This window comes from Lepidochelys kempii, chromosome 9 (assembly GCF_965140285.1).
Source record: "Lepidochelys kempii isolate rLepKem1 chromosome 9, rLepKem1.hap1, whole genome shotgun sequence".
NCBI lineage: Eukaryota > Metazoa > Chordata > Testudines > Cheloniidae > Lepidochelys > Lepidochelys kempii.
In genome coordinates this window covers 79,095,459-79,122,440 of record NC_136388.1, presented here as the reverse complement: position 1 = coordinate 79,122,440, position 26,982 = coordinate 79,095,459, and the positions used below count along the sequence as shown (strand labels likewise).

At 44.6% G+C, this 26,982-nt stretch overlaps 1 protein-coding gene across 1 annotated transcript in view; it reads left to right on the top strand.

The window, feature by feature from the left end:
- The window catches only part of AR (androgen receptor), a 108,724-nt gene extending 85,451 nt beyond the window's left edge, over window positions 1–23,273 (top strand). The window contains exons 4-8 of the mRNA XM_073358843.2: window positions 56–343; window positions 17,436–17,580; window positions 20,236–20,366; window positions 21,168–21,325; window positions 22,773–23,273. Of these exons, the coding sequence (XP_073214944.1) occupies window positions 56–343; window positions 17,436–17,580; window positions 20,236–20,366; window positions 21,168–21,325; window positions 22,773–22,928 (878 nt within the window). The 3' untranslated portion in view covers window positions 22,929–23,273. The remainder of the gene's footprint in view (window positions 1–55; window positions 344–17,435; window positions 17,581–20,235; window positions 20,367–21,167; window positions 21,326–22,772) is intronic.
- The last annotated feature ends 3,709 nt before the right edge of the window (window positions 23,274–26,982 follow it).

Sequence of the window (26,982 nt, the reverse complement as noted above, 5' to 3'; positions counted from 1 at the left end):
GCCTTGAGATTGTTTTATATTTAACCATCATGCCAAGCTGTGTCATTCTCCACAGCCCGCAAGCTGAAGAAACTGGGCAACCTGAAGCTGCAAGAGGATGGCGAGGGAGCCAGCTCATCCAGCCCAACAGATGAGCAGGCCTCCAAGATGGTGATGACATGCATCGATGGGTTTGACTGCCAGCCCATTTTCCTCAATGTCCTGGAAGCCATTGAGCCTGGTGTGGTGTGTGCAGGCCATGACAACAACCAGGCCGACTCCTTTGCTGCCCTGCTGACCAGCCTGAATGAGCTTGGGGAGAGGCAGCTGGTGCACGTGGTGAAGTGGGCAAAGGCCTTGCCAGGTGAGGAGAAAAATGAGAAATTCCAGCACCTTCCCCCACTTCCCTAAAACCATCACACTCAAATCATGGCAAGGACATGTTTCAGTAGGAGAATCATAATAATCTGGGCCCCAAAACCACAACATTTGTAGGTGTGCATTTTCAGAATGTTTTCTTCTGTGAGCACAAATTACATCCACAAAATTTGAGTGTAACCCACATTGCCGTAGCGTGGGATTTGTGCCCCTCTAGTGGCTGGTACATGAGAGGTTAATGAGTCTGCTGCCGCTGCAGGTGTTTACTCCTTTAGCTCAAGCAGAAGAGACTTGTGCTTTTAGAATGAAAACTCTTGGGTTCGGTCCCTTGGCAGGTGGTTGTCACATGGGTATGGTACTGGCCACAAGTGAATAGCTTCTGCTAATCTAAGCACTAGGCTCTTCAAATATCTGAATGTTTTCTAGACCAGCAAGGATGGAAGTTGCTGTAAAGAAGAGAAGCTTCTCTATTTTTCTCTGTGCAATGATCTCTGTCTGCTTTAGGAGGAATGTTAGGTTCAGGCAGGAGCTGCAGTATTCCTTCTTAAAATGAAGGACCAACACTGTGACACACTCCTGTGAGAGGGTGGAAGAAGTGAATCCTCTGAGGGAAAGAATGAAAACAGTGCTGGTTGATAATGGAGGAGGTGGAAGATGGGCAAAACCAGACTGACAGTAGCTGGGGAAAAGAACACATTGGCATGAAAGAATCTACGCCGTCCCAGCGTTTTTCACACTGTATCTCCTCCAAGTGCTGGAATTTCATCTTAATATAATTTGTCAAAGAGCTTTAAATGCAGAAGTCCCTCTGTGTCTCTCTCTGTCACATAAAACTACAGGACAATCATGCCCGGAAGTGTAAGTGTGCCAAAAATTGATTGGAGTTTGGATTATTTAGCACAAATTAATGTAATGTTATCGTAAGTAACAATATTAAATTAATTTGTTATTAGCAGATTAACACTATTTCACAGTTTATCGCATACTGTAAGAGAGCTACAGGAGAGAAGTAAGCTTCAGAAAGGATTATCCTGTGGCAAACATCAACCAAACCTACATTCTAGACACACTCTCTGACTTCATTAACGCTCTGGCTTCCAAAGATGCCTGAAGATGTCCTATTTCATGCATTTGATTCTTAGAGTGCACAACTGCTGAAAGGCTAATGGCCAGTGATTGTATTCCTGTGTGCCCAGAGCAGAGGACAGGCTGATGGTGACACCTATAAAATGTGGTATTTATTATGGAGGCACCTGGTAATGACTCCATAGTTAGGGTTGCATTCCAAAATGAAGCATTTATTCCTGTTTTCTCCTAAAGTAAGTGGCCAGTCAATGTGGCCCAGTTTCACACTGGGTAGGTTTTCTGCCCTTTGAATTTTCTTTGTCATATCTGTTTGGTTTCCCTTCATATATGTTTAATAAGAACCCTTTGAATTTGGGCTCTAGTTGAAATTTTACCTTGGCAACCCTACTTCTCACTGTCTGTTTTAAAAACAGTCTATCTACACGACACTTGGTAAAGAGGTGGATCCTGTATAGAATGACTTCAATAGGTCAGTTTTATTTTTTCTCCAGGGGTTTTCAGGTTGGATTTTAGGTCACTTTTAGCCATGGACAAGGGGGATGAGCATGCCTCATTCTCTCCGCAATGACCCAGTGTTCATGCAGCCACATAAGAGGCACCTGTCAAATTGATGGTTTCTAAGATAGATACTTAGATGTTAAAGTGTTGCAAGATTTCTGCACATTGGCCCTTTGAGTTAAGACTCTATGGCTACTCCAGTGTTTGTTATTTGGAGTTTATTAGAAATCTTTTATTTAATAATGTATTTATACAAGGTCATTCATTTGCTGTAGGGGTGCTAACTTAATTGGGAGTGTTTACCATTGTCAGGGTTCCCTTCCCACTCTGAACTCTGGGGTACAGATGTGGGGACCCGCATGAAAGACCCCTTAAGCTTATTTTAGGTTAAAAACTTCCCCAAGGCACAAATCCTTCCTCGTCCTTGGATGGGTACTGCTGCCACCACCAAGTGAGTTAGACAAAGATTCAGGAAAAGGCCCACTTGGAGTTCCTGTTTCCCCAAAATATCCCCCCAAGTCCCTTCACCCCCTTTCCGGGGGAGGCTTCAGAATAATCTACCAACCAGCTAGGTAAATCAGGTGAGCACAGACCAGACCCGTGGATTTTTAGGACACTAAAAACCAATCAGATTCTTTAAAACACACACACACACACACACGCAGAGAAACTTTATAATAAAGAAAACAAAGTAAAAGAAGCACTTCTGTAAAGTCAGGATGGAAGGTAACTTACAGGGTAATAAGATTCAAAACAGAGGATTCCCCTCTAGGCAAAACTTCAAAATTACAAAAACAGGGATAAACCTCTCTAGCACAGGGAAAATTCACAAGCTAAAACAAAAGATACTCTAACGCATTTCCTTGCTATTACTTACTATTTCTGTAATTTTAGATGTATCATTCAGTAGGAGCTGGATTACTTGCTTGGTCTCTCTCTTTGTCTCCCGAGAGAGCAACAACAGCCCAAAACAAAAACCTTCCCCCACAGATTTGAAAGTATCTTCTCCCCTTATTCGTCCTTTTGGTCAGGTGCCAACCAGGTTATCTGAACTTCTTAACCCTTTACAGGTAAAGGAGGGATTTTATGCTATCCTTAGCTGTATGTTTATGACATCCCCCCCCCCCCCAATCATAGACCATGCTGGACAGCCTGCTCCACACTGGCTGTGATTTCTTCCTGGAGCTCTAGGAGAAAACAGAATTAATAAGACACGTGTACCTCTAGATATACTACTGATTATTTAAGAACTAACAATATTTTCCACATTTCAAGGATGATTTTAGCCAGTTGATTCTGGGAAACTTTCACGGGAGAGTGCATCAGCCACTTCATTAGAAGCTCCTGAAATGTGTTATATTTCAAAATCAAAATCTTGGAGAGCTAAACTCCACCAAAGAAGTTTTTTGTTGTCCTTGATGGTATGAAGCCACTTCAGTGCAGCATGGTCGGTTTGTAGGTGGAAACGCCATCCTCAAACGTATGGGCGTAGCTTTTCTAAAGCGTAGACAATAGCGTAACATTCTTTTTCACTGACTGACCAGTTGCTTTCCCTCTCAGATAGCTTCTTGCTCAGAAACACGACAGGATGGAATTCTTGATCTGGTCCTTCCTGCATTAAAACTGCTCCCACACCACGCTCGGTCGCATCTGTGGTTACTAGGAAAGGTTTGTCAAAGTCTGAGGCCCTTAGCCCAGGGTCAGACATGAATGTCGCTTTAAGCTGGTTAAAGGCCTTCTGACACTCCTCAGTCCTCTGAACTGCATTTGGCTGTTCCTCTTTTGGTTAGGTCTGTCAGTGGGGTGGCGATATGGCTGTAGTGTGGTTCAAATTGCCTGTAATATCCAGCCAAGCCTAAGAAGGATTGGACCTGTTTCTTTGTCTTTGGGACAGGCCACTTTTGGCTAGCATTCACTTTGGCCTATAGGGGGTTTGATAGTTCCTTGACCCACCTGGTGTCCAAGGTAAGTCACTCTGTTTGGGCCTATTTGACACTTCTTAGCCTTAACAGTTAGTCCTGCCTCCCTTATGTGCTCGAAGACTTTTCATAGATGCTCCAGGTGTCCTGCCCATGAATCAGAAAAGATGGCCACATCAAGGTAGGTGACTGCAGATTCTCCCAATCCCACTAGGAGACTATCAACATTTTTTGGAAGGTAGCAGGTGCATTTCATAACCCGAAAGGGAGCACATTAAATTCATACAGTGATGAAGGCTGACCTTTCCCTGGTGGATTCATCCAGCAGTACTTGCCAGTACCCCTTGGTTAAGTCTAAGGTAGAGATGAACTGGGCATGTCCCAGTTTCTCCAATAGCTCATCTGTGCATGGCATTGGATAGTTGTCTGGGCGAGTTACAGCATTTAGCTTACGGTAGTCTACGCAAAAGCGTATCTCCCCATCTGGTTTGGGAACTAGAACCACTGGAGATGCCCATGCACTGTTAGAGGGACGGATTACACCCATCTGTAGCATGTCCTGGATCTCCTGTTCTATAGCAGTTTTGGCTTGAGGAGACACCGAGTAAGGTTGGGTTCTAATTGGGCAAGCATTACCTGTGTCAATGGAGTGGTATGCCTGTTCGGTCTGTCCTGGGGTGGCTGAGAACATCGGAGCATAGCTACTGCACAGCTCCTTGATCTGCTGTCGCTGCATACACCCAAGGGTCATGGAGAGGTTCACCTCTTCCACGCCACCGTCACTTTTTCCTTCATAATAGACGCCTTCAGGCCATTCAGCGTCATCTCCTCCCTGGGCTGTAAACTGACAAACCTTTCATTCTCTGGAATAAAAGGGCTTTAAAGAATTAACATGGTACACTTTAGGCTTTCGGTTGGAGGTGGGGAATGCTATGAGATAGTTAACAGCCCCCAGGTGCTCTTGGACCGTGAATGGTCCTTCCCACGATGCTTCCATCTTATGGGCCTGAAGTGCCTTAAAGACCATGACCTGGTCCCCTACTTTGAAGGAACGCTCTCTGGCATGTTTATCATACCAGGCTTTTTGCTCTTCCTGAGCACCTTTTAGGTTCTCTAGCAAGGGCTAAAGAGGTTCGGAGCGTGTTTTGTAGGTTGTTTACAAAGTCCAGAATGTTATTTCCTGGAGAAGGCGTAAATCCCTCCCATTGCTGCTTCACCAACTGTAATGGCCCCTTAACCTTGCGGCCGTACACAAGTTCAAATGCTGAAAACCCTAAACTGGGATGTGGTACAGCTCTGTAGGCAAAGAGCAACTGCTGCAACACTAGGTCCCAATCACTAGAGTGCTCATTTACGGCTGTGCATACCATGGCCCCCAAAGTTCTATTAAACTTCTCCTCCAGGCCATTTGTTTGATGGTGGACAGCAGTGACCAGTCAGCTGGATGATGTTTTAAATGTAACGAGCTGGGGCATGTATAGGCAAACTGCCCCAAGAACCCAAAAAGATTACAGTTCATTGTACCGGGGTCACACCAAAGATCCTCAGGCCCAGATGCCTCCCAGATACCCTCAGAGGGAAGAGAAACTGAGTGTGGGCGGGAAGAAAGTTACCACGGAGGGACACTGGAGCACAGGTGTCAGCTATCCACCAATCCTTAGTGGACCCCAAGTTCTTCCACCCAGAGGCCCAAGTGATGATTCAATCCTTCAAGTCAAACTCTTTTGACTTGTCTACAGCCAAGTTGCCTGTCCAGTACAAGGGCTGGTCGGGAATGTGGACTTTTGCAGTCTATGATGATTATCCCATTCCCATGCTACTGGGGGAAGACTTGGCCAACCATGTGAAGCTAGCCAAGAGGGTAGGAATGGTCACCCGCAGCCAGGCTAAGCAAGCCTTCACACCTAGCTCTGTTCCTGAGCCTCCTACAAGGGTCCAGTCTGTGTTACCAGAGACCCAGACTGGGGTGGTGGAACCGGACCCCATGCCAACGTCTGTGACAGCAGTAGTAGATCCAGTCACAGAGACCCAGCCAGAGCAGGAACTGGTGGAGCAACCAGCACCAGAACCATTGCCAGCACTGAATCCAATGCTTGCAACCCCGTCTGCAACCCCAACAACAGAAGGCACCTCTGAGCCTGCTCTGGCAACAGCAGCTAAACCTGCGCAAGAAGCTCAACTGGAGCCTGAAACACAACATAGTGCACCAGCGGAGAGTGGTTCACAGTCAGCGAAAACAGCCCCATCACCTCCATCGCTTCCAGAGGGATCAAGCCCAAGTCCACAATCCAGTGAGGAACTGATGTCTCCAGCATCAAGGGAACAGTTCCAGGCCAAGCAGAAAGCAGATGAAAGCCTCCAGGGAGCTTGGACGGCGTCACAGAGCAACCCACCACCTCTCAGCTCTTCTAACCAATCCCGATTTGTTGTAGAAAGAGGACTTCTATACAAGGAAACTCTTTCTGGTGGGCACTAGGAGAACTGGCATCCTCAAAGACAGTTGGTAGTTCCAACTAAGTACCGAGAAAAGCTCTTGAGCTTAGCTCACAATCATCCAAGTGGCCATGCTGGGGTGAACAGGACCAAAGACCGTTTGGGGAGGTCATTCCACTGGGAGGGAATGGGCAAGGATGTTTCTTTCTATGTCCGGTCTTGTGAGGTGTGCCAAAGAGTGGGAAACCTCAAGACCAGGTCAAAGCCCCTCTCCAGCCACTCCCAATAATTGAGATTCCCTTTCAGTGAGTAGCTGTGGATATTCTGGATCCTTTTCCAAAAAAGACACCCAGAGGAAAGCAGTACATACTGACTTTCATGGATTTTGCCTCCCAATGGCCGGAAGCAGTAGCTCTAAGCAACACTTTGGCTAAAAGTGCATGCCAGGCATTAACAGACATTTTTGCCAGGGTAGGTTGGCCCTCCCACATCCTTACGGATTCAGGAACTAATTTCCTGGCGGGAATCATGAAAAGCTTTTGGGAAGCTGTAACCAGGCGCAGACTCACCGGTGGTACCTCCTGCTGGTCGTCTCAGGAAATTAGTGTTCCAGCCTCCGAAGTGCCCTCTTCAGGCCGGTGTCTCACCTTGCTGCTGGTTCCCGCGTCCCTCCCAGGACCCCGGTGCCCCTTTCACTGGGTGCTGTACCCTGGCAGTACCCCACAATTCCGGGTCTCCCCCCTCCCAGAGAAACCCCTCACCCACCATCCCTACCTCACCTCAGTCATAGGGTCCTGCCAGTCACCAGCTAGTCCCTGCATCCTGGGGCAGACTGCAGTATGAGCCACTCATCACAGGCAAAGTTGGGTTTGGACTTGGTGCCTCTGCCTACCCGTGGCTGCCCCTGCAACCCCCATACCTAATAGGCCTTCCCAGGCCTGCAGCCTGGGCCTTTCCTAGGCCAGAGCTCCCCAGCTCCCTTGGCCTTTCCCCAGCCCTGCTCCAAATTGGATCCTCTATTCAGGTTTCTGCAGCCAGGTCCCTCCCTCTCAGAGCTAAAGAGAGAGAGTCTCTCTGGGCCTCTGGCTCACAGTCTTTATAGAGCCAGCTGGGCCCTGATTGAGGTGTGGCCCCCAGCTGAGGCTGCTCTGCCAATCAGCCCAGCTCTTCCCCTGCCCCAGCTCTCTTCCAGGGTTAACTTAAACCCCTCTGGGCCCAAGCGGGTGTCCACCCCACTACAGAAGCTCATGGAGTGAACCACTTGGTTGCCACCATCAAACAGTGTACTAACTTGGGGTGTAGTTGGGGCCTAGGGCTGCCCCCGGTGGTATGGTATGGTCTCGGGGTGTCCCTTCTGGTATCGGCCCAAACTGCAACGAGGGTTTGTTCCTCTCTGCTACCTCCACCTGCTTTGTTCCGATCTGCTCTACCACTCTGACGGTCTGGGACTGCTCATATTGATCAGCATAAGAAGCAAGACTTTCTGCTGAGTCCATTTTCTTATCCCATAAACAGTGTTTTACATCATCACTGGTCATAGTCAGGAACTGCTTCTGTACAACCAAATCACACATCCCTTCAAAGCTAGTTACACCCCTTCCTTTGACCCATTTATCTAACAGATCCTTCATCTGGTTTACATAAGCCACATTACTGAGTCCAGCCCCTCTCTTAAGGGCTCTAAATTTAACTCTGTAAGTTTCAGGTGTAATTTGAAAGTGTTTCAAAACCAAATCCTTAAATTTACCATAGTCAGAAGCATCCTCAATAGGTATCTTGTTGAATATGTCCAGAACTCTTCCAGTCAATTTTGCTACCAATGTGGTCATCTTGTGATCTTCAGGAATTGCATGGAGGGTGCACAGTCTCTCAAAGGTGATGAAATATTCAATGATATCACTGGATTCATCATACTGTGGACATAGTCACTCCCATCTGTGGATTTTTGGGGACATGGAGTCAGCTGCTGAAGGGTTCTGTCTTTTCAACTCCATAACAGCCAGTACATGCTTCCTCTCTCTTTCCATCTCCTCCTGAGCATGCTTCTGGGCCTCCATAGCTCTCTTGTGGGCAGCTTCCTCTGCATTAATTTCTAATTGTCTCAATTCCATCCGTCTCTTATATTTGTTTTCTTTCTCTTTTGCTTCCAGTCTAGATAAATCTAGTTTCTTTTGGACATCACTTTCCATCATCTTAGCCTCCCTGCGGTTAGCCTAGCCTAACCTGAGATTATTTCTGTAATTTTAGATGTATCATTCAGTAGGTGCTGGATTACTTGCTTGGTCTCTCTCTTTGTCTCCCGAGAGAGCAACAACAGCCCAAAACAAAAACCTTCCCCCACAGATTTGAAAGTATCTTCTCCCCTTATTGGTCCTTTTGGTCAGGTGCCAACCAGGTTATCTGAGCTTCTTAACCCTTTACAGGTAAAGGAGGGATTTTATGCTACCCTTAGCTGTATGTTTATGACACGCCCCCCAAATCATAGACCGTGCTGGACAGCCTGCTCCACACTGGCTGTGATTTCTTCCTGGAGCTCTAGGATAAACTTTGCTTTCCACTTTCTGAGTAGACATTGTTTTCCACTGTCTAGACAATACGGCTTCCAGAACAGAAAGTGGGTATTCAGTTCTATTAGAAACCTCAGTTTAATATAATGTATCAGTGATGGAATGTAAACACTAAAATTTAATAAATTAAAATAACTGATTTTGATGAGAAGGGAACTAAAATTTCCAATTTTTGTTATTAAGGAAACTCATAAGCTGCCAACCTTGTAAAAATAAAAATGTCTAGTAGACAAATAAAAATGTTTATTAAGAGAAGCTAAAAGCATCTCTCCATAAAACTGTATTGTGTTCACATTAATTGCAAGAAACTGTCTATGCTTTCAACTCTTTAAAATTAAAATGAACAATGAGTTGAATCTTATTAAGATTTAACTTTGCAGGTGTTGGGCTAGATTCACAAAAGGGCTTAGGTATCGAAGTACCACTTTAGGCCCCTAAATCCCAGAATCAGGCCCCATTGGGATTCACAAAACTCCTGCTCAGCTGCCCTCAAAACTTGTAGGTACCTAAAATCATTTTGTGCCTACATTTTTGCAGTAAAAGTTCCCTAGGCACCTATGTCTCTGCCTCCAAGTGTACGCACTGCTGCCCCACACCAGGCATCTGTATGCCTAAGCCCCAGAGTGATGCATGACTGAAGGAATACAGGCATTTCTCCACTTAACTTGCCTGCATGCTCAGACCTTGCCTGCTGGATCTGGCCCCTATAGGTGAGCGTGCACAAAACAGCTCTTGCGGGGAGATGGAGCTCCCTCATAACTCCTAGCCCAGTGGTTAGGGTATCCAATTGCACCGATTCCCCCCTTCTCCCCAGCAGCTTCTTGCAAATATGGCATAGACAGCTAACACCAGAGAGGGTTTGCAGTCAAGAATCCCAAGCAGAAGGAGGCACTTCCCTGCAACCTGGATTTAGGTGCCTATCTCCAAGAGAGGGGCGGGGCTTTGCATGCACCCCTTTCGTTGGCACCTCCCATTGGCAAGGAGCCACTTCACATGCTGTGTTTTATGAATCCCATTTTTGGACACCCATCTCTCCTCATTCATTATATATGGAGCCTCCACACCAAAATCAGGCTTTGTGAATCCCAGTGATTTTCTAGGTTTCTAAAAGTTAGGAATGACTCGTTGTCACCAGGACTAAGTTCCTTTGTGTCTCAAGCCGATTGTTATCATGTAGGTGTGATCATACCAGACAATCAGTTAAAAGATATATCATACTACACTATTAAATTAATAAGCTTTCGTGAGCTACAGCTCACTTCATTGGATGCATGCAGTGGAAAATACAGTGGGGAGATTTATATACACAGAGAATGTGAAACAATAGTTATTACCATACATGCTGTAACAAGAGTGATCAGGTAAGGTGAGCTATTACCAGCAGGAGAGTGGTGGGAGGGGAACCTTTTGTAGTGGTAATCAAGGTGGGCCATTTCCAGCAGTTGACAAGAACCTCTGAGGAACAGCGGGGCGGGGTGGGGGGTAAACATGGGGAAATAGTTTTACTTTGTGTAATGACCCATCCACTCCCAGTCTTTATTCAAGCCTAAATTAATTGTATCCAGTTTGCAAATTAATTCCAATTCAGCAGTCTCTTGTTGGAGTCTGTTTTTGAAGTTTTTTTGTTGAAGAATTGCCATGTTTAGGTCTGTAATCGCATGACCAAAGAGATTGAAGTGTTCTCCAACTGGTTTTTGAATGTTATAATTCTTGACATCTGATTTGTGTCCATTTATTCTTTTACGTAGAGACTGTCCAGTTTGGCCAATGTACATGGCAGAGGGGCATTGCTGGCACATGATGGCTTATATCACATTGGTAGATGTGCAGGTGAACGAGCCTCTGATAGTGTGGCTGATGTGATTAGGTCCTATGATGGTGTCCCCTGAATAGATACGTGGACACAGTTGGCAACGGGCTTTGTTGCAAGAATAGGTTCCTGAGTTAGTGGTTCTGTTGTATGGTGTGTGGTTGCTGGTGAGTATTTGCTTCAGGTTGGGGGGCTGTCTGTAAGCAAAGACTTGCCTGTCTCCCAAGATCTATGAGAGTGATGGATCGTCCTTCAGGATAGATTGTAGATCCTTGATGATGCGTTGGAGAGGTTTTAGTTGGGGGCTGAAGGTGATGGCTAGTGGCGTTCCATTATTTTCTTTGTTGGGCCTGTCTTGTAGTAAGTAACTTCTGGGTACTCTTCTGGCTCTGTCAATCTGTTTCTTCACTTCAGCAGGTGGGTATTGTAGTTATAAGAACACTTGATAGAGATCTTGTAGGTATTTGTCTCTGTCTGAGGGGTTGGCGCAAATGCGGTTGTATCGTAGAGCTTGGCTGTAGACAATGGATCGTGTGGTGTGGTCTGGATGAAAGCTGGATGCATGTAGGTAGGCATAGCAGTCAATAGGTTTCCAGTATAGGGTGGTGTTTATGTGACCATCACTTATTAGCACTATAGTGTCCAGCAAGTGGATCTCTTGTGTGGACTGGTCCAGGCTGAGGTTGATGGTGGGATGGAAATTGTTGAAATCATGGTGGAATTCCTCAAGGGCTTCTTTTCCATGGGTCCAGCTGATGAAGCTGTCATCAATGTAGCGCAAGTAGAGTAGGGGCATTAGGGGATGAGAGCTGAGGAAGCGTTGTTCTAAGTCAGCCATAAAAATGTTGGTATACTGTGGGGCCATGCGGGTACCCATAGCAGTGCCGCTGATTTGAAGGTATACATTGTCCCCAAATACAGTTATGGGTGAGGACAACGTCACAAAGTTCAGCCACCAGGTTTGCCATGACATTATCGGGGATACTGTTCCTGACGGCTTGTAGTCAATCTTTCTGTGGAATGTTGGTGTAGAGGGCTTCTACATCCATAGTGGCTAGGATAGCGTTTTCAGGAAGATCACCGTTGGATGGTAGTTTCCTCAGGAAGTCAGTGGTGTCTCGAAGATAGCTGGAATTGGCCCACCTTGATTATCACTAGAAAAGGTTCCCCCCCCCCTCACCCCCGCTGGTAATAGCTCACCTTACCTGATCACTCTCATTACAGTGTGTATGGTAACACCCATTGTTTCATGTTCTCTGTGTATACAAATCTCCCAACTGTATTTTCCACTGAATGCATCCGATGAAGTGAGCTGTAACTCACAAAAGCTTATGCTCAAATAAATTTGTTAGTCGCTAAGGTGCCACAAGTCCTCCTTTTCTTTTTGTGGATACAGACTAACACGGCTGCTACTCTGAAACCTATTAAATTAATGGTCATGAATCATCTGATGAACAGAGAAAACCTCTGTTCACATCTGAATGAACTCTCGTTCATATGAATAAGAGCCAAGAATTTAAATAAATAGAATGGGTTTTTTAAATGAAATCCAAATCAGATTGAATATGTCCTTCACATTTTGTATTCGGGAACGAAATCTAGTCTAATCTTAACTGAAGTGAGAAACTGCCAAAGTATCACTCAGATTATATTTTGTAAATATGCTTTAAAATGTGAGAGGAAATACTGAATCTGATGCTTTTAAAAGTAAGGGGCAGTATGTTGAACATTATTTAAACATGTAGCAATACGTACTGGCCTAGATTTTCAAAAATGACTAGAGATTTGGGGCATCTAGATTTTGAGACACCTTAAAGGGGCTTGATTTTCAGAAAAATCAGGCCTCTTGAAGGTGTCTTGAGTAGGGTACCCAAAATCATTAGTTACTTTTGAAAATATAAGCCACTGTGTTAATTGAAACACAGTAAAGCTGTCTTTTAGGCTAAAAGGCATTGAGAAATATTTATTTTAAAGAATGTTCTTTAAGTATTAATCATAAAGATAATAGTAACAGAAGCAAAAGCCATATAGTTTTAGAGAACATACTTAACAGATAATGAACAAAGGTGGCAGAGAAAATGTTATATTAAAGATCGGGTGAAACATTTAACTAGAATGTTGAAAAACCAATATTAAGTCTTGAAGGGAAATCTGAGCAAAGTATGTGATGAGAACTGAAAACTACATAGGTCCATTAACTCTTTGATTCACACACAAACAACACAGCTCCAAAGCACACACAAGTGATTCCAACCTCAGAACTGAATTAAGGAGAATAAACAGGTACTGATGTAGAGGATGAAGTTTTAGACCGCTGTTTCTTCCTCCTGATCCTGAGCCAAGCGAAGGAAAGCGATGATTGAAGTGATTTGGGGCCTAATTCAGAGCCTTTCCATTGAATTCATTGGTCTTTGGATTAGATCTGTATATTGCTGGGAATGGATTGATTGAATTCATTTATCACCCCAAAATATGCAGAGGCTTTAGGTATAGGCTAGAAAACTTCAAAGTGGACATCTCTTCAAGAAATAAGGTTACTGGAAGAGAAATGTCAACCTGAAAAGAAACACAGAGTTGTGCACAGCTGACCTAAGCTATACCACCCCACACTCAGGAGTCACGTGGACACTTTGCAAAGATTGCAGAGATATGCATGGCCAGAAAAGAATGTTCCCAGGAGGTATCTATCAGTTGCTTAAACTCTTGAAATTCCAAAATTAAACCAGGATGTCCCAAGATTTATGGCCCTTGGTTCTGGGAACAAAACCCACAAGTAACAGCATGCAGTTACAAATATAAATCCACAAAAGACAACTTGTTTTCTCACTGGTTTGTAAGAAGGTGATGCATGAACACCCCTCTAATGTTCTGCATGGACCACCTCAGTTCTTCATAGAAAGCGAGGATTGTATCCTGTTTGGTCCATATCAGCTTTTAAAGGAAATCAGTCACTGGACCACTCATCAAAAATGAATAAAAGAACTATAATGTCTCTCTATCCGGCCTGTCCATCTTACATGTGTCAATGGTCTGCCTTCCAGACTCAAAGCAGCACCCCCTTTTAAATATATTCTCTATCATTTTGCCATGTGCCCTGGCTCAGAAGCTTCAGATCTATCAGCCACTGCTGGTGCCCCGTCTAGAAGATCCATTGTTCCGAGGGGTCAGGCTAGCATTTGAGAAACAATCCAAGCTGATGGCTTCAGTTTGCACTGAGATGGCTTCTCAGTGGTGGTCCTTCAATGAGGTGTTAGTCCCAGTCCCCGGGGAAGGTGCTTATTTGGTATGCAATTCAATAACCTTGCCTTGGGCAAGGTTAAACATGTATTCAGCACAGAATACAAAATGGAGGTCCTAATACAAAATGGAAGTTACAGTACCAAATGGAGTTCATTATTTGATCCAGACATGCCGCTGTCTGTCCCAGGAGTTAGAAAGAGAAAGGTGCTTTAACAAGGTTTCATCCTCTGTCACATCCCCTTCAACAGAAGTTACCTGCCCACTTATTGTAAAGACACTTCACAGCTTCCGAGTCCTTTTGAGCTCCTCAATGCATGTGGATGCCCAAATTGCCATATGTAGCAGTGGCTTTCATGGAGATACAGCCAGGCCTCTGTTTCCTTTTAGCTGATAAGGAACTGAGCCTTCTGGATAAGCCAAAAGTTCCTCCCCTCCATGGTGACACAAGTTGAAAATAAAGAAATGGAATGACAGGCCCAGTGATAGTCCAGTCCTCGTCCCAGCCATTGGCTCTCTCCTGAGATGCCACTCACTGTTGTCCCTTAATCCTGAGATATGGAGGGGAATCTTCATCCCAGCCTCTGCCAGGCCATTAATAGCTGCAAAAAATGCTCTTTTCCACTTGTGACTCGGCAGGAGACTGTGCCCCATCCTACTAGAGAAAGATCTGATTACAGCAATCCACATATTCATGTCCTTCAGGTTCAATTCAGGCTACTCATATCTAGGAATGAAGCCTAGTAGCCCATGAAATCTTCATCTGGTATAGATCTAGGGTGATCACTCTTCCCTTATTTGTAGGGACCATCCCTTGTTTCACTGATTTGCTCCTTTGGGTGACCACGCAGCCCTTATTTTAAGATGTATTAAAAGGTATTAAAACTGATAATAAGTACCATTTTAAACATTAAATTGAAGCTTATGATGATTGCTTGGTATACTGGAGGGCAGTAGAAATGTACCCATGAGAAAAAAATAAATACTATGCTAAGGGAAATGGTGTTTCCCTAAAATTTCCCTTAAAATAAAGCAATGTCCCTTATTTTTCATGTGCCCTTCCCTTATTTCCATCCAACAAAGGCGGTCATCCTATACAGAAAAACTGTCTGCACCTAAGCACAGGCTGCCATGAACAGGTCACCTGTGCACTTCTTTCTACTCTGCTTTCCCATTGAATACAGAGTCAAATTCAAAGTCTGTTTTTTAATATACAAAGCCCTCTATGGGAAACCTGAGAGATTGCCTCTCACTCCGTGACCATGCCCTGCCAAGACCGCTACTTTCCACTGCAGCCATTAATCTGCCGACCGGCATTGGGGCTTGTGAGTGCAGGAGTCATCCTTCACCAGACCTGTGTCTAGACCATTTAAGTGACTCCCACAAGAGATCAGAATGACCACAGACAGGTCTCCCAACATGCAGAACTAAATGCAACCCCACACACAACACGCACACACAAAGTACATGTAATTGTATGTATATTCTGTTAGCTTTCAGGCTACCCCTCCTGGCAAAGAAGGGCAAAGAGAATTTGTTGTTTTTCTTTTTCACTCAGGAAACACAAGGATACTATGACAGGTTTCAGAGTAGTAGCCACTTTAGTCTGTATCAGCAAAAAAAAAAAACCAAAAAAACGAGGAGTACTTGTGGCACCTTAGAGACTAACAAATGTATTTGACCATAAGCTTTCGTGGGCTAAAACCCACTTCATCGGATGCATGCAGTGGAAAATACAGTAGGGAGATATATATACACAGAGAACATGAAAAAATGGGTGTTGCCATACCAACTGTAATGAGACCAATCAATTAAGGTGGGCTATTATCAGCAGGAGAAAAAAAAAACTTTTGTAGTGATAATCAGGATAGCCCATTTCAAACAGTTGACAAGAAGGTGTGAGTAACAGTAGGGGGAAAAATAGCATGGGGAAATAGTTTTTACTTTGTGTAATGACCTATCTACTCCCAGTCTTTATTCAAGCCTAATTTAATGGTGTCCAGATTGCAAATTAATTCCAGTTCTACAGTTTCTCGTTGGAGTCTGTTTTTGAAGTTTATTTGTTGGAGAATTGCGACTTCTAGGTCTGAAATTGAGTGACCAGAGAAGTTGAAGTGTTCTCCGACTGGTTTTTTAATGTTATAATTCTTGATGTCTGATTTGTGTCCATTTATTCTTTTGCGTAGAGATTGTCCGGTTTGGCCAATGTACATGGCAGAGGGGCATTGTTGGCACATGATGGCATATATCACATTGGTAGATGTGCAGGTGAATGAGTCTCTATGGTAATAAGGGCCACGTAGATAGAGCTAAAACCACCTTGAACTGAATGGAGCTTTCTTCCTATTTCAAGAGACCAGCCATTGTAAACCATCAAACTAGACTGGAGAATTCATCTACACACCAAATTCATTGGATAAGTAGGAAAGGTTTTTTATACACATGTATTACCTAACTGAAAAGAGAACTTGGTTCTAAGTTAAATACTTCTCAGAAAACACATACCTGCGTTTATAAAGCATGGAAATGATTTTAATGTATAATGTTTACTTGTATTTGCTAACAAGTTTCACCCTAGGTGCCTACTAGTAATATTGAGTCCATCAGTACTTAAAAGTCCTGAAAATGGAAAATCCCTTATACTAGCTCCATATAGCACTATTTAAACACGTGTGCTTTTGTGCAGTGAAATAAAAACGGAAAGAATGCATTCAGTCCTAAAGCAATTACAGCATAGCGGTAACACAAGGTTTGTGCTCACTTGAAATTGACAGCTTCTCAGACAAGAGACAGAAGTTTGAATTGATGGCTCATAATTATATGCTTAAGACTTTACCATTGTTTTAACATTGTAATGTAATGTAATGAAATGTAAAAATGTATAGAAAGCTAAGATCAGGATTGCAGGTTATCTATGGCTACATGTACTGGTAAATATCCAGAGAAATTAGAAATAGCTTTGAATTATTGACTGCATAGTCTGTGTGTGTGTCCCTCTGTGAATGGCAAATGAGCCTGTGGCATGGCTATGAATCATCCTGAGAACACTATTTTATTGTTTATAAAGTTCTTTGAGACTCTCGGAAAAAGATACTATATAAGTGCAACTTACTGTCCTATTTTAACACCCCAAGCTGTTTGTGTTTTCACCTGTTCTTTCTCTTCCTCCTACATTGAGTCACAACCCATCAATTGCAGCTTCTGGCTTGGAGGCTTCCAGTTTACTATCAGCATGTCAGTGCCATGACTCCAAGGTTGCAACACAGCAAGGTTGCAATTCTGTCATGTAGTAGAAGGAAGAGACTGAATTAGTTTGTGTATGCAGACATCACATACGCACTGGCTCAGAGCTGAACACACCGGTAACCTGGGACATATGGAGCTTAGGCTGTGGGCCACCTTGTCCTAACTTTCTAAAGTCCCCAGGAGCACAGATTGGGAATTAAAGTGCTATATTAAAAAACAGAAATTCTGGTGAATTGTTTGAATCCAGACCGAACTTGTGATCTCTGTTTACGGCCTTTGTAGGATTCCGTAACCTGCACGTGGATGACCAAATGGCACTAATCCAGTATTCCTGGATGGGTCTTATGATTTTCGCCATGGGATGGAGATCTTTCACCAATGTTAACTCCAGGATGCTTTACTTTGCTCCTGACTTGGTCTTCAATGAGTAAGTGTTAAATAGCAACAATTTGATATTTTGCATTGTTCATGTCAGAAAGGCTGCAGACAGAGAGTGAAAGAGGGACAGCTATCTAACAGGCTCCCTATGAGTACAGGTCAGAAAACCTCACACCAAGAGCTGCTCACATCATTTCAAAATTCAAGAATGTTGCTCATTTTCTGCTAGTTAGTCTGCCGAAATCTCCTTGAGGTGATCCAGGAACAGTAGGTGGTGCTACCGAGCCTCTTCTATCCTTCTTCACCAGGCCCAGATAGACTCTGCATTCAGAGAAAGACGGTGCTGACTGTAAGAGACTAATCCCTGAGATCCTGCTGTGCTTCAGAGAGCCAGTGCAGCTCCCCCTTCACCGGTGGGCGGGTCAGGGCATGATCAGACGTAGCATGACCTAAAGTGCACAGAGAAGGGGTGCTTCCAACTGCTGGGAATGTTCAGACTCTGGTTGTTCTTTCCCAGACACGCTCACTACTGCTAGAAATTAATAGACCGGACTAAGAATAGCAGCTCTTTTATGACATCTTTCTGTTGTGCCCAGCAACCAGACTGTATTGGTCTGACAAGGCTTTTTAAAGGGTGGTTCAGAATGCTCTGAACCATGGAGTTCATTCTGAAACCACCAGCTCTCTCCTTTGTCTTCCTCTCTGCCTGGTCTCTTACACCACACCCATTGCCAGGGTATCCAAGCACCGAATTCAATACATAGTTAAAACACCTGCCTTTGTCTGAGTTGCCTTAAATGAAAAGGGGTCTCCTTTAAATCAGCAGTTTGGTGGATTTCTCCTACAGGCCTGTTGAGTTCTTAGCCCCACAGCACAGTTGTGTAAATGGAGACATAATTAACTTGTTAGCCGGCTTTACTGACAGCATGATAATCCTTGCCGAGCCAATAGCAACTTGTGTAATGCACCTCACAAAGTGAAAGATACGTTTATAAATGGAAGCTTTGCATAGCTGGCGGCGACCTAATTATTATGGCAAATGGCCTGGATGAGTAACGACCTGTCCTGGTAATATATTAGGGATTAGTATGTCAGATTATAAACCATCTGTATATGACATGTTCTTGGGGTGCAATGTGACAACTGCAGGTATTTTTATAGCATAAGGCATCTGTGACCTTTTCCATACAGAATTGTCCCATTTCCTTTCACATTGTTTGGAAACCCCTGAACACCAAATCTCACTTGGCTGGAGTGTTGGGCCTCATTGTCCATGGCGGTGTCAGGGACACCAATCCCAGTGTCTGATCTCTCTTCATCAGGGCCCCCAGAAGGAGGAGGGTTGGCAAAGCCTGGCTCATTGCCCTTGCTTCAGCAGAGGGTGAAAGCTGAGGAAGCTGGGAATATCTCAGTATTGATACCCAATGAGGCAGGTCTCAGTATCGATCTCCAGACAATTCCCCCTCTTCTTCCTTCTGATATTTTATTATTTTCTTTCTTTTTCCTCCTCCTTATCTTCCTTCCCTGTCAGGAACCACCCCTTGGTTTCTCTCTTTCTTCCCTGTTTTTCCCCCTTCCCACCCATCCATACTGCTTCCCCTCCCCATATCACCCTCTTTCATATCCCCCCCCCCCCCGGTCTCTCACTTCTCCCGTGCAGCTAATTTCAACAGCCCTTGCTCTCATGGGCCGTCTGACTGATAACAGTAAGCATTAGGCATGCTCGAATGGTACACGATGAGGCATCATGCCTGGTGTCCTGTCCCCCTTTTCCCCGCACACACACAATACGCATCTTCAGCCAGCACTGGTGCTGTCTCCAGCACCTGACTCCTGAATCCTAACTTCAGCTGGTGTTCTGGATACCTGCTCACTTGGGGCATTGCTTCTTCAGCTGGTAATGACCTCTCCAGCTGCCCATACATTGGCATGTGCACCAGGAGTCCCTGGTTTTCATGGCGTAACTGCAGTGCTAGAAGTTTTAAGCCTCTCCGTGTGATGGGACATTTGCAGCTGATTCACCGCTGTGCCTTATACAGTGAAGAAATCCATAGAACAGGTACATGTAGTTCACAGAATGATCAAAATAGTGTGTGGTGGAGGGTTAGAGATTTAACAAGAGAATCTTCTTCCTGTCAAAGGAGCCACAATGGAACTGGTTCTTCAGCATTAATTTACCAGTTTGGAATGGTGGCAACAGAGTGTCAGGAGTTCCTGCAGTGTTACTGTCTGATTGGCCCTCAGCTAAGTTGTGGCAAAAAAAAAAAATAGTGATCCGGAGGTTCCCCTTGTGTCGTCACTGAGACCACAGACAGAGTGTGAGCATGGCGCTCAGCACAAAGCCTGATTCTTCCTCCAAGCACTCACACAAGGATAGATGCCCGTGGTTTGTTACATAGGGTACATTGGTGCTGTCACTTTTCAGCAAGTGAGAAGATCAGGTGAACCTTAAAATCCCACTTGATCATCCCATTCCCCATCAAGCAAATGCTAGGTGGTATTTTGGAAAACTTTCTTTTCCTGAATTCAGGCCATGCTGCTGTTGAGATCCCACAAGAGATAAAGACTAGCTCCTTTTCAGATGGAACATGCTAGGGTAAATGCAAAGTTGTTGGGTCTTTGTTTTTTTTTAAAATAAATATCTCGATCAGCCTGCATATCAGACCAGCAGTGCTTTAACCTTCTCACCAATGCATCTTGCCAGGTACCGAATGCACAAATCCAGAATGTACAGCCAGTGTCTCAGGATGCGACATCTTTCTCAGGAGTTCGGGTGGCTTCAAATCACGCCCCAGGAGTTTCTCTGCATGAAGGCACTACTCCTCTTCAGTATTAGTGAGTGGCAACATCCTTCTCTGAGCAGATTAATAGTTGATATGCTCTGTGGGACCCTGTATGAAGTTGCAAAAAGAAAAGGATGCATCGGATGAAGTGAGCTGTAGCTCACGAAAGCTCATGCTCAAATAAATTGGTTAGTCTCTAAGGTGCCACGAGTACTCCTTGCTCACGAAAGCTTATGCTCAAATAAATTGGTTAGTCTCTAAGGTGCCACTAGTACTCCTTTTCTTTTTGCAAATACAGACTAACACGGCTGCTACTCCGAAACCTGTATGAAGTTGGTTTCCCCACATGTCCCTGCTGTGAATGTTTGCCTCAGCTGTTGTGCCGAGAGGCAGAGAGATGGCTTCAGAACTAGAAATTAGATGCCATAGTGGAGCCAGCAAAGACCACTACAGCCATCCATCCTGCCCTCTGCATTTTGCAGGAGTCCTCCCAATGTAATGCCCTTATCTAACCTGCTCTTGAGTCCTACTCATGATGGGGGTTTGGCCAACTCCCTTGCTTTTAAGAAATGGACCTGTGAGTGGCTGAGCAGGAAAATCGGACCTCAGCTTGTGACGGGTCTGATGTGCTACCTTTGTTTTGTGATAATCACAACACCAGACAAAGGCTTTGTTAGTGGAGGTACAGCCCCCTCCCCCGCCCCCATCCCTAGACAGTGAGCCTCAATCATCCACAGTGGGAGCGAAGATGAGGGGAATGACTGGGGATGTGGGGGGTTTTCAGTCTTCCTGTTGCTCTTGTTTTCTTTTCTCTACGCATGATCATTGTTTCCTCTCCTTGTCCCCATGCCAGTTCCGGTGGATGGCCTGAAGAATCAGAAGTTCTTTGATGAACTTCGAATGAACTACATAAAGGAACTTGATCGTATCATCGCTTGCAAGAGAAAGAATCCCACATCCTGCTCTAGGCGATTCTACCAGCTCACCAAGCTCCTGGACTCCGTGCAGCCTGTAAGAGGGGATGAAATGGCATAAACCTGGAAGCACTAATAACTTTAGCTGGGGTCTAGCAGATTCAGGGTTCTGAGATTTTTCAGGGGTGAGGCAGGAATCTTGCAGTTACAAACAAGGCACATAAGGAGATAGCTTCATAAGTGGTGGCTGTAATGTCAGAAAAGAGGATTTTGACCTGAGATTATTTTTTTATTTACTTCTCTCTTTTATTGGTGTTTCTGTAGGCGAAAGCTCAGAGGCAGATGAACTCTTGAGAAAGATCTTGATTCTATGCCAGTATCAGTGGTAAAAAAGAACAAAGGAGAAAAACTTTCAGGAAACAATATGGTCTATATAACACTTGTTACTCACAAACCTGTCCATTGCCTAAGATAACTAAACCAGATTAGCAGTTAGCTAGCCTCAGTATCTGCAATCTTGAAGATATTTCTGGCCGTAAGTATAGGGAAGTACAAGGGAATACTGCAGAGAAACTAAAATGAGCGTATGTATTTATTTTAGGTAGAACTTGCACATTTTTGAGCACCGCCACTGTGGAAGGTAGTTTTGATGTTTTTCAAACAGCCTGTGGGTTGTTAACTGCTCTTTAACTCTCCACTGCATAAGCATGGAGGGCTTTTGGGAAAAGATATTGCAGTGTACCTGAAGATCATAGAACTCAGTCAGACACATCAGCTGCACTCAGTCAGTCAAAGCCAACTGCCATGCGAAAGTGCGGTTCCTCTCTGAAAAGTGACTGTATAAGTGGCAATTACTCCAGGTCAAACCGGCTCATTTAGAGATTTTTTTCCCCCAAATTGCCAGCTCAGCAGGCTCCTCCTGAGATCTGAACATCAAGCTGGGTCTTATCCAAGGCAATAACAAAAATTCTGCAGTCGGAACTTAGTTAACAATTCTGTTGGTGATACACAAAGCACTACAGAATCCATCTGCTTCCATACAGCTGAATCTCTGCACGGAAACAATAAAAGAAACAGATTTTACTTAGTAAAGCCAGCAGCCCTGACTCCGAACACGCACAAGGCGCTGATCTCTGTTTGAATAAGGTGCCATTTGCACAGTCACTTTTCTGAGAAGAACCACAGTCTAGTTAGTACCTTCTGAACTTAGAGCTGGAGCACCACAGTGCTCTCTAAGGTGCCACAAGTCCTCCTTTTCTTTTTGCGGATACAGACTAACATGGCTGCTACTCTGAAAACTGCCTGGATTGCTCACTTGCTCATTCTTGGGATGAATAATGGCCCCCTAGTGGCTATCCCCAACCGCAGAAGAGTTTGTAGCAGCCAAACAGCAGAAACTATCCCGTCTCACTGCACTGCTGCCTATCCTATAGTGTAGTACCTGCTAATACTTTCCTTTGTAGTCACCAGAGTGTTAGCAGGAGCCACTTGTCAGAGAAGTTAAATCATTCATTTAACCTTCCTACTTTCTCTCTGTTTCTTAGATTGCCAGGGAGCTACATCAATTTACATTTGACCTTTTAATTACATCGCACATGGTCAGTGTGGACTACCCCGAAATGATGGCTGAGATCATCTCCGTCCAGGTTCCCAAGATCTTGTCGGGGAAAGTCAAACCCATTTACTTCCACGTGCAGTGATGTCCTGGAGGGAATCTCCTTCCCCTGCCACTCCCTTTCAGCCAGCTCCTGCCTGTTCTCTCTGCACGACTGTACTGCAGTGCCTTGGGGAGTCCCCTCTAAAGATACTGTATGCTGTGAGGATGTACAGCGCCAAACGACAACCTGCTGGGATTCCTTTGATTTCAACTTTTCTGGGGTACTTCTGAACTGAACTCCTCACCACAGCTTCTGCGTATGTCTGGATGGCTCTGCATCTCTCTAAATGTTGTAGCATGGTGACTTTGTGGCACTTCTTTACACCCTTGTGCTTGCGTACTTCCCACAGTGACGTTTAGTGGCGCAGTGCCATGGGAAGTTTCAGAATGGGAGAAATTCCACCATTTGTTTTCTCTTTAAAACAAAGCAAGAAGTAGGTTAAACATGCAAGTTGGGAGGATGGGTTATTTTTCTGACTAACCTGAGCTATTTTCCTTTTTATTTGCATCATGTCTTCAAGAGGCATGAGAATTAAAAATGCAGTAGTAATGAGCCAGGAAGGGGACAGGGAAAGAGACCAGAGCTTGGTGAAATTAGAATGTCTATTTCAAAATCAGACATCCGGTTGTGGAAAAAAATCCTTCTTATCGTCTGCTCTTGTCATGCACGCAGACCCAAACACCACACCACTCCAGCCGTACACCCAGACCCATATACCTTGCCACTCTGGCCATACATGCTGACCCATATGGCAGACTGCTTTGATCATGCGCCCAGACCCATGCACCCATGTGCTTTCTGCAGCTTAGAGCAGCATTAAGTATTTACTCACCGAAGAAATGGCCAATTCACAAGCGTATTTGGAGTGTTGTCATGTCAGTAAAGAGGGCAAGTGAGGATTATGACCTTTGGAACCCCTGAAGATTGCAGAAGGCTAACTTCCATCCAGGGCATTTTTCCTGTGGACTGTGAGCCAAACTGGATCTAAGACTGTCCAAAGACTGTCCAGACACCTAGTGATCACATTCCAGTTTTGAACATTTTTTTTCCTCCACACCAGCAAACAAAGAAATTAGTCACTGGCATCCATCTCTCACCTGTGCACCACGAGTGCCTGAAGTCTCCTCTCACCTCTGCCTCTAGCCTGCTCCCCTTGGATGTCTGAGGTTTCCACTTGTCTCTGCCCGTCACCATGGGTGTCTGAAGGTCTAGATTTTCCAGTGGTGCTTCTCATTTGCCCTTTACCCGACCGTTTTGCAGATTCTTTCAGAAGCCAACACAGAAAAGAATCCCAGAAGCAAAGCAGTGAGACCTTTGACTCATTGGGCTCTATGAGGCCCAATGATTTTGGGATTATCCCACTCTTTTGGAAACAGTTGTATGTGGCCTGAGATCAGAGGCGACGTACGTGGGGGAGCATGCAAGGTCACGTTCCCTGCCCCCCAGATTTGCTGCTTGACTTATACTGAGCAAGCTCACATGGACTGAGCATGCTCAGTAACACTGCTGAAGCCAGCTGCCCTCACTCTGCCCCCCACTATCGGTAGGCGCGGGTCGTCTCTGCCTGAAATTCCCAGGTATTTCAGGGAATGGTAAAGAAAGCATTTAAGAGGCCTGTTCTCTTTCTTAGGGGTTCCCATAGCTCCCATTAAAGTTAGTAGTTGATCTCCACCAAGGAAAGAACACAAGCCCTCTCAATGTCCCTAAAATTCCTACATTGTAAAATTAGAACCCAAACAAAGCCCAGAGCCAAACCCCATGGAGATGACAGTGTGTCATCAGACTGCAGCACACTCAGTGAGATGCCAGCTGGAGAACTCTGCCTAACACACACGCTGTCATTCAAAATGCGAACAATCAAAGGTTCGTCATCTTTGTTTACTGGCAACTTTCAGAGTCAGGAGTATTTCAGAGAGGAATGCTCTCATGTTTCTTCAAGGCAGATTAACGTTGGCTTGAATCATCTCCCTGGCATTCCTAAGGACACATTGGACCACCTAGGAATTTTATTCAGATTTGTTTGTTTTTTTCTGATGTTGTACTGCACATGCAGGATCTGACCCTTAGTCCCCTGGTGGCTCTGAGTTCCCTCCTGAGCCCTTGCCCTCATCTCGTGAGCCCAACACAGCAACAAGAGCCCTGTTGGCAGGACTGGCTTGTGAACCAGATTTTTGAAGAGGTGGATCTGAGTACATGTCATGTAATATGGCATCCCACTATGCCTGTGTGGTAACAGCAGATTACATTTGCCATAAGTCTCCTTTATACACTAGGAGAGTTAAAGGTTTAAGCCTGTGGATCCCCACCAGTTTTACTCTCCTCAAGTATGTGAGCCTTTTGAAGCCTAACACCCCCCACCCCAATCCTTCCTCCCTCATGCAAAAGAATTGTGGCAATTCTGCTTCTATTGGGGTCTTTCCTGGGTTGGGGGCCGCCATCAGCTTTAGAGTGAAACAGTAGCTTGTCGAGCTTCGTGGTGCTGCACCTGGGGTTCTGTGCAGAGTGCTTGTCGGCACAGAAAGTGACCACACTGTTTCGCTGATACTTCTCAGTCATACTGTAGGGGTTGCATTTTTTTTAAATACCTTTTCAACAGTTGTGAATGAGTTTTCATCCCCTATAGGCAAGGCTCTGATCACAGTGTTCCTATGCTCCTCCTTGTGAGTGACAGAATAATAATACGCTCTTTTTGATATCAGCCAGTTGTTACTCTGGTATTATTAATATCTTTTTCTCTTTAAAGGCTTATAAAAATATTGAAGTCTTGGTGTGATTAAAAGCAGCTGGTACAAGGCTCCACTGACTTTGAAAATGTACCAGGTAAAAAGATCAGTTTACACACCAAAGCCTGCTTCTTTGCATTGTGGTTTTTCAGTTAGTTAGTGGATGAATACAATGACCGGCTGGCTTGGCACAGCACAACTCACTCCATTATGAAATGGGAGGATGCCTGGAGTTTGCAGGAAGGCATGTATTTTGCATTTGCTCAAGTCTATGCAAGGGTTTCACCTTTGTATACTTAGGGAGCTCGGTTGCTTGGTACCATTCTAGAATGTCAATGGAAGGCTGGTCAGAGATCTAAAGTAAATGTACTGCTTGCCTACAAACACTCCTGTTTGATGGACAGAACCACGTAGTGAACAAGAGAGGGGGAGAGAGAGCGAAGCCCCTGGCTGCGACAGGCACTATAAACACAAGTTGCACACATTCTGTAGATGATACAAAGTGTGAATCCTTTAGGAAAGGAGCATGTGGCTCACTTGAAGTACATGCCACCCATCCAATACTGTACATCACAACTAAGTTGCCTTTACTGACCTGCCTGCACCAGTAGTTTCTGTGCCAGACCAGCTGTAATGCGAAGTTAGGTTTTTGTTTGGAAGCTGTTCGAAATCACTTCTTGTTTCATTTGAAAGCTGGCTTTGTACGACATTGTTAGAGGAATTACTGAAGGATCCAGTCGCAATAGCTAGGATCAGTGACACGTTTATTGTTCTGTGTATTCACCAGGGTTTTTCAACACTGTCTTCTTCAGTTTACTTTCAGTGGCTGCAGCAGAACGGAAGAAGGCGTGAGAAATGCCAAAGCGCTGACTTTGCTATGTTCTTCTGTGCTTTGTTTTATTTAAGCACATCGAAATAAAAATGGAAAATAAAAAACAAAGAGAACCCCACAACCCACATGATAATGTAGAAATTGTCCTTTAATACTACTACACCCTTTGCTTAGCTTTCTTGTTTATGTTGCTCCAGGAACTTGGCAATGCTTTCCAGAACACAGGTGCAAATAGCTTGTAAGTACCCCTCCAATTACATAGGGCTAAATTCTTCCCTCAGATAAAAAGTGCAATTTCTCCTGGAGGTACAGGCATGGGGAGGCAGAATTCTTAACTTAGCAAGGACCTGGTAATTACTGCATATTACTAGGGAATTACATGCAGAGAGAGTAAAAACCATGTAACCTGCAGTCTGGTTGGGGAAAAAGAAGAATGGATGGGGTCTTCAGTGTTCAATATTGATCTAACTCCTCTCTCATTAATATCAATGGGAGTTTTACTGTTGACTTCAAAGGGAACAAGAGTTAGGCAAATGCTAAA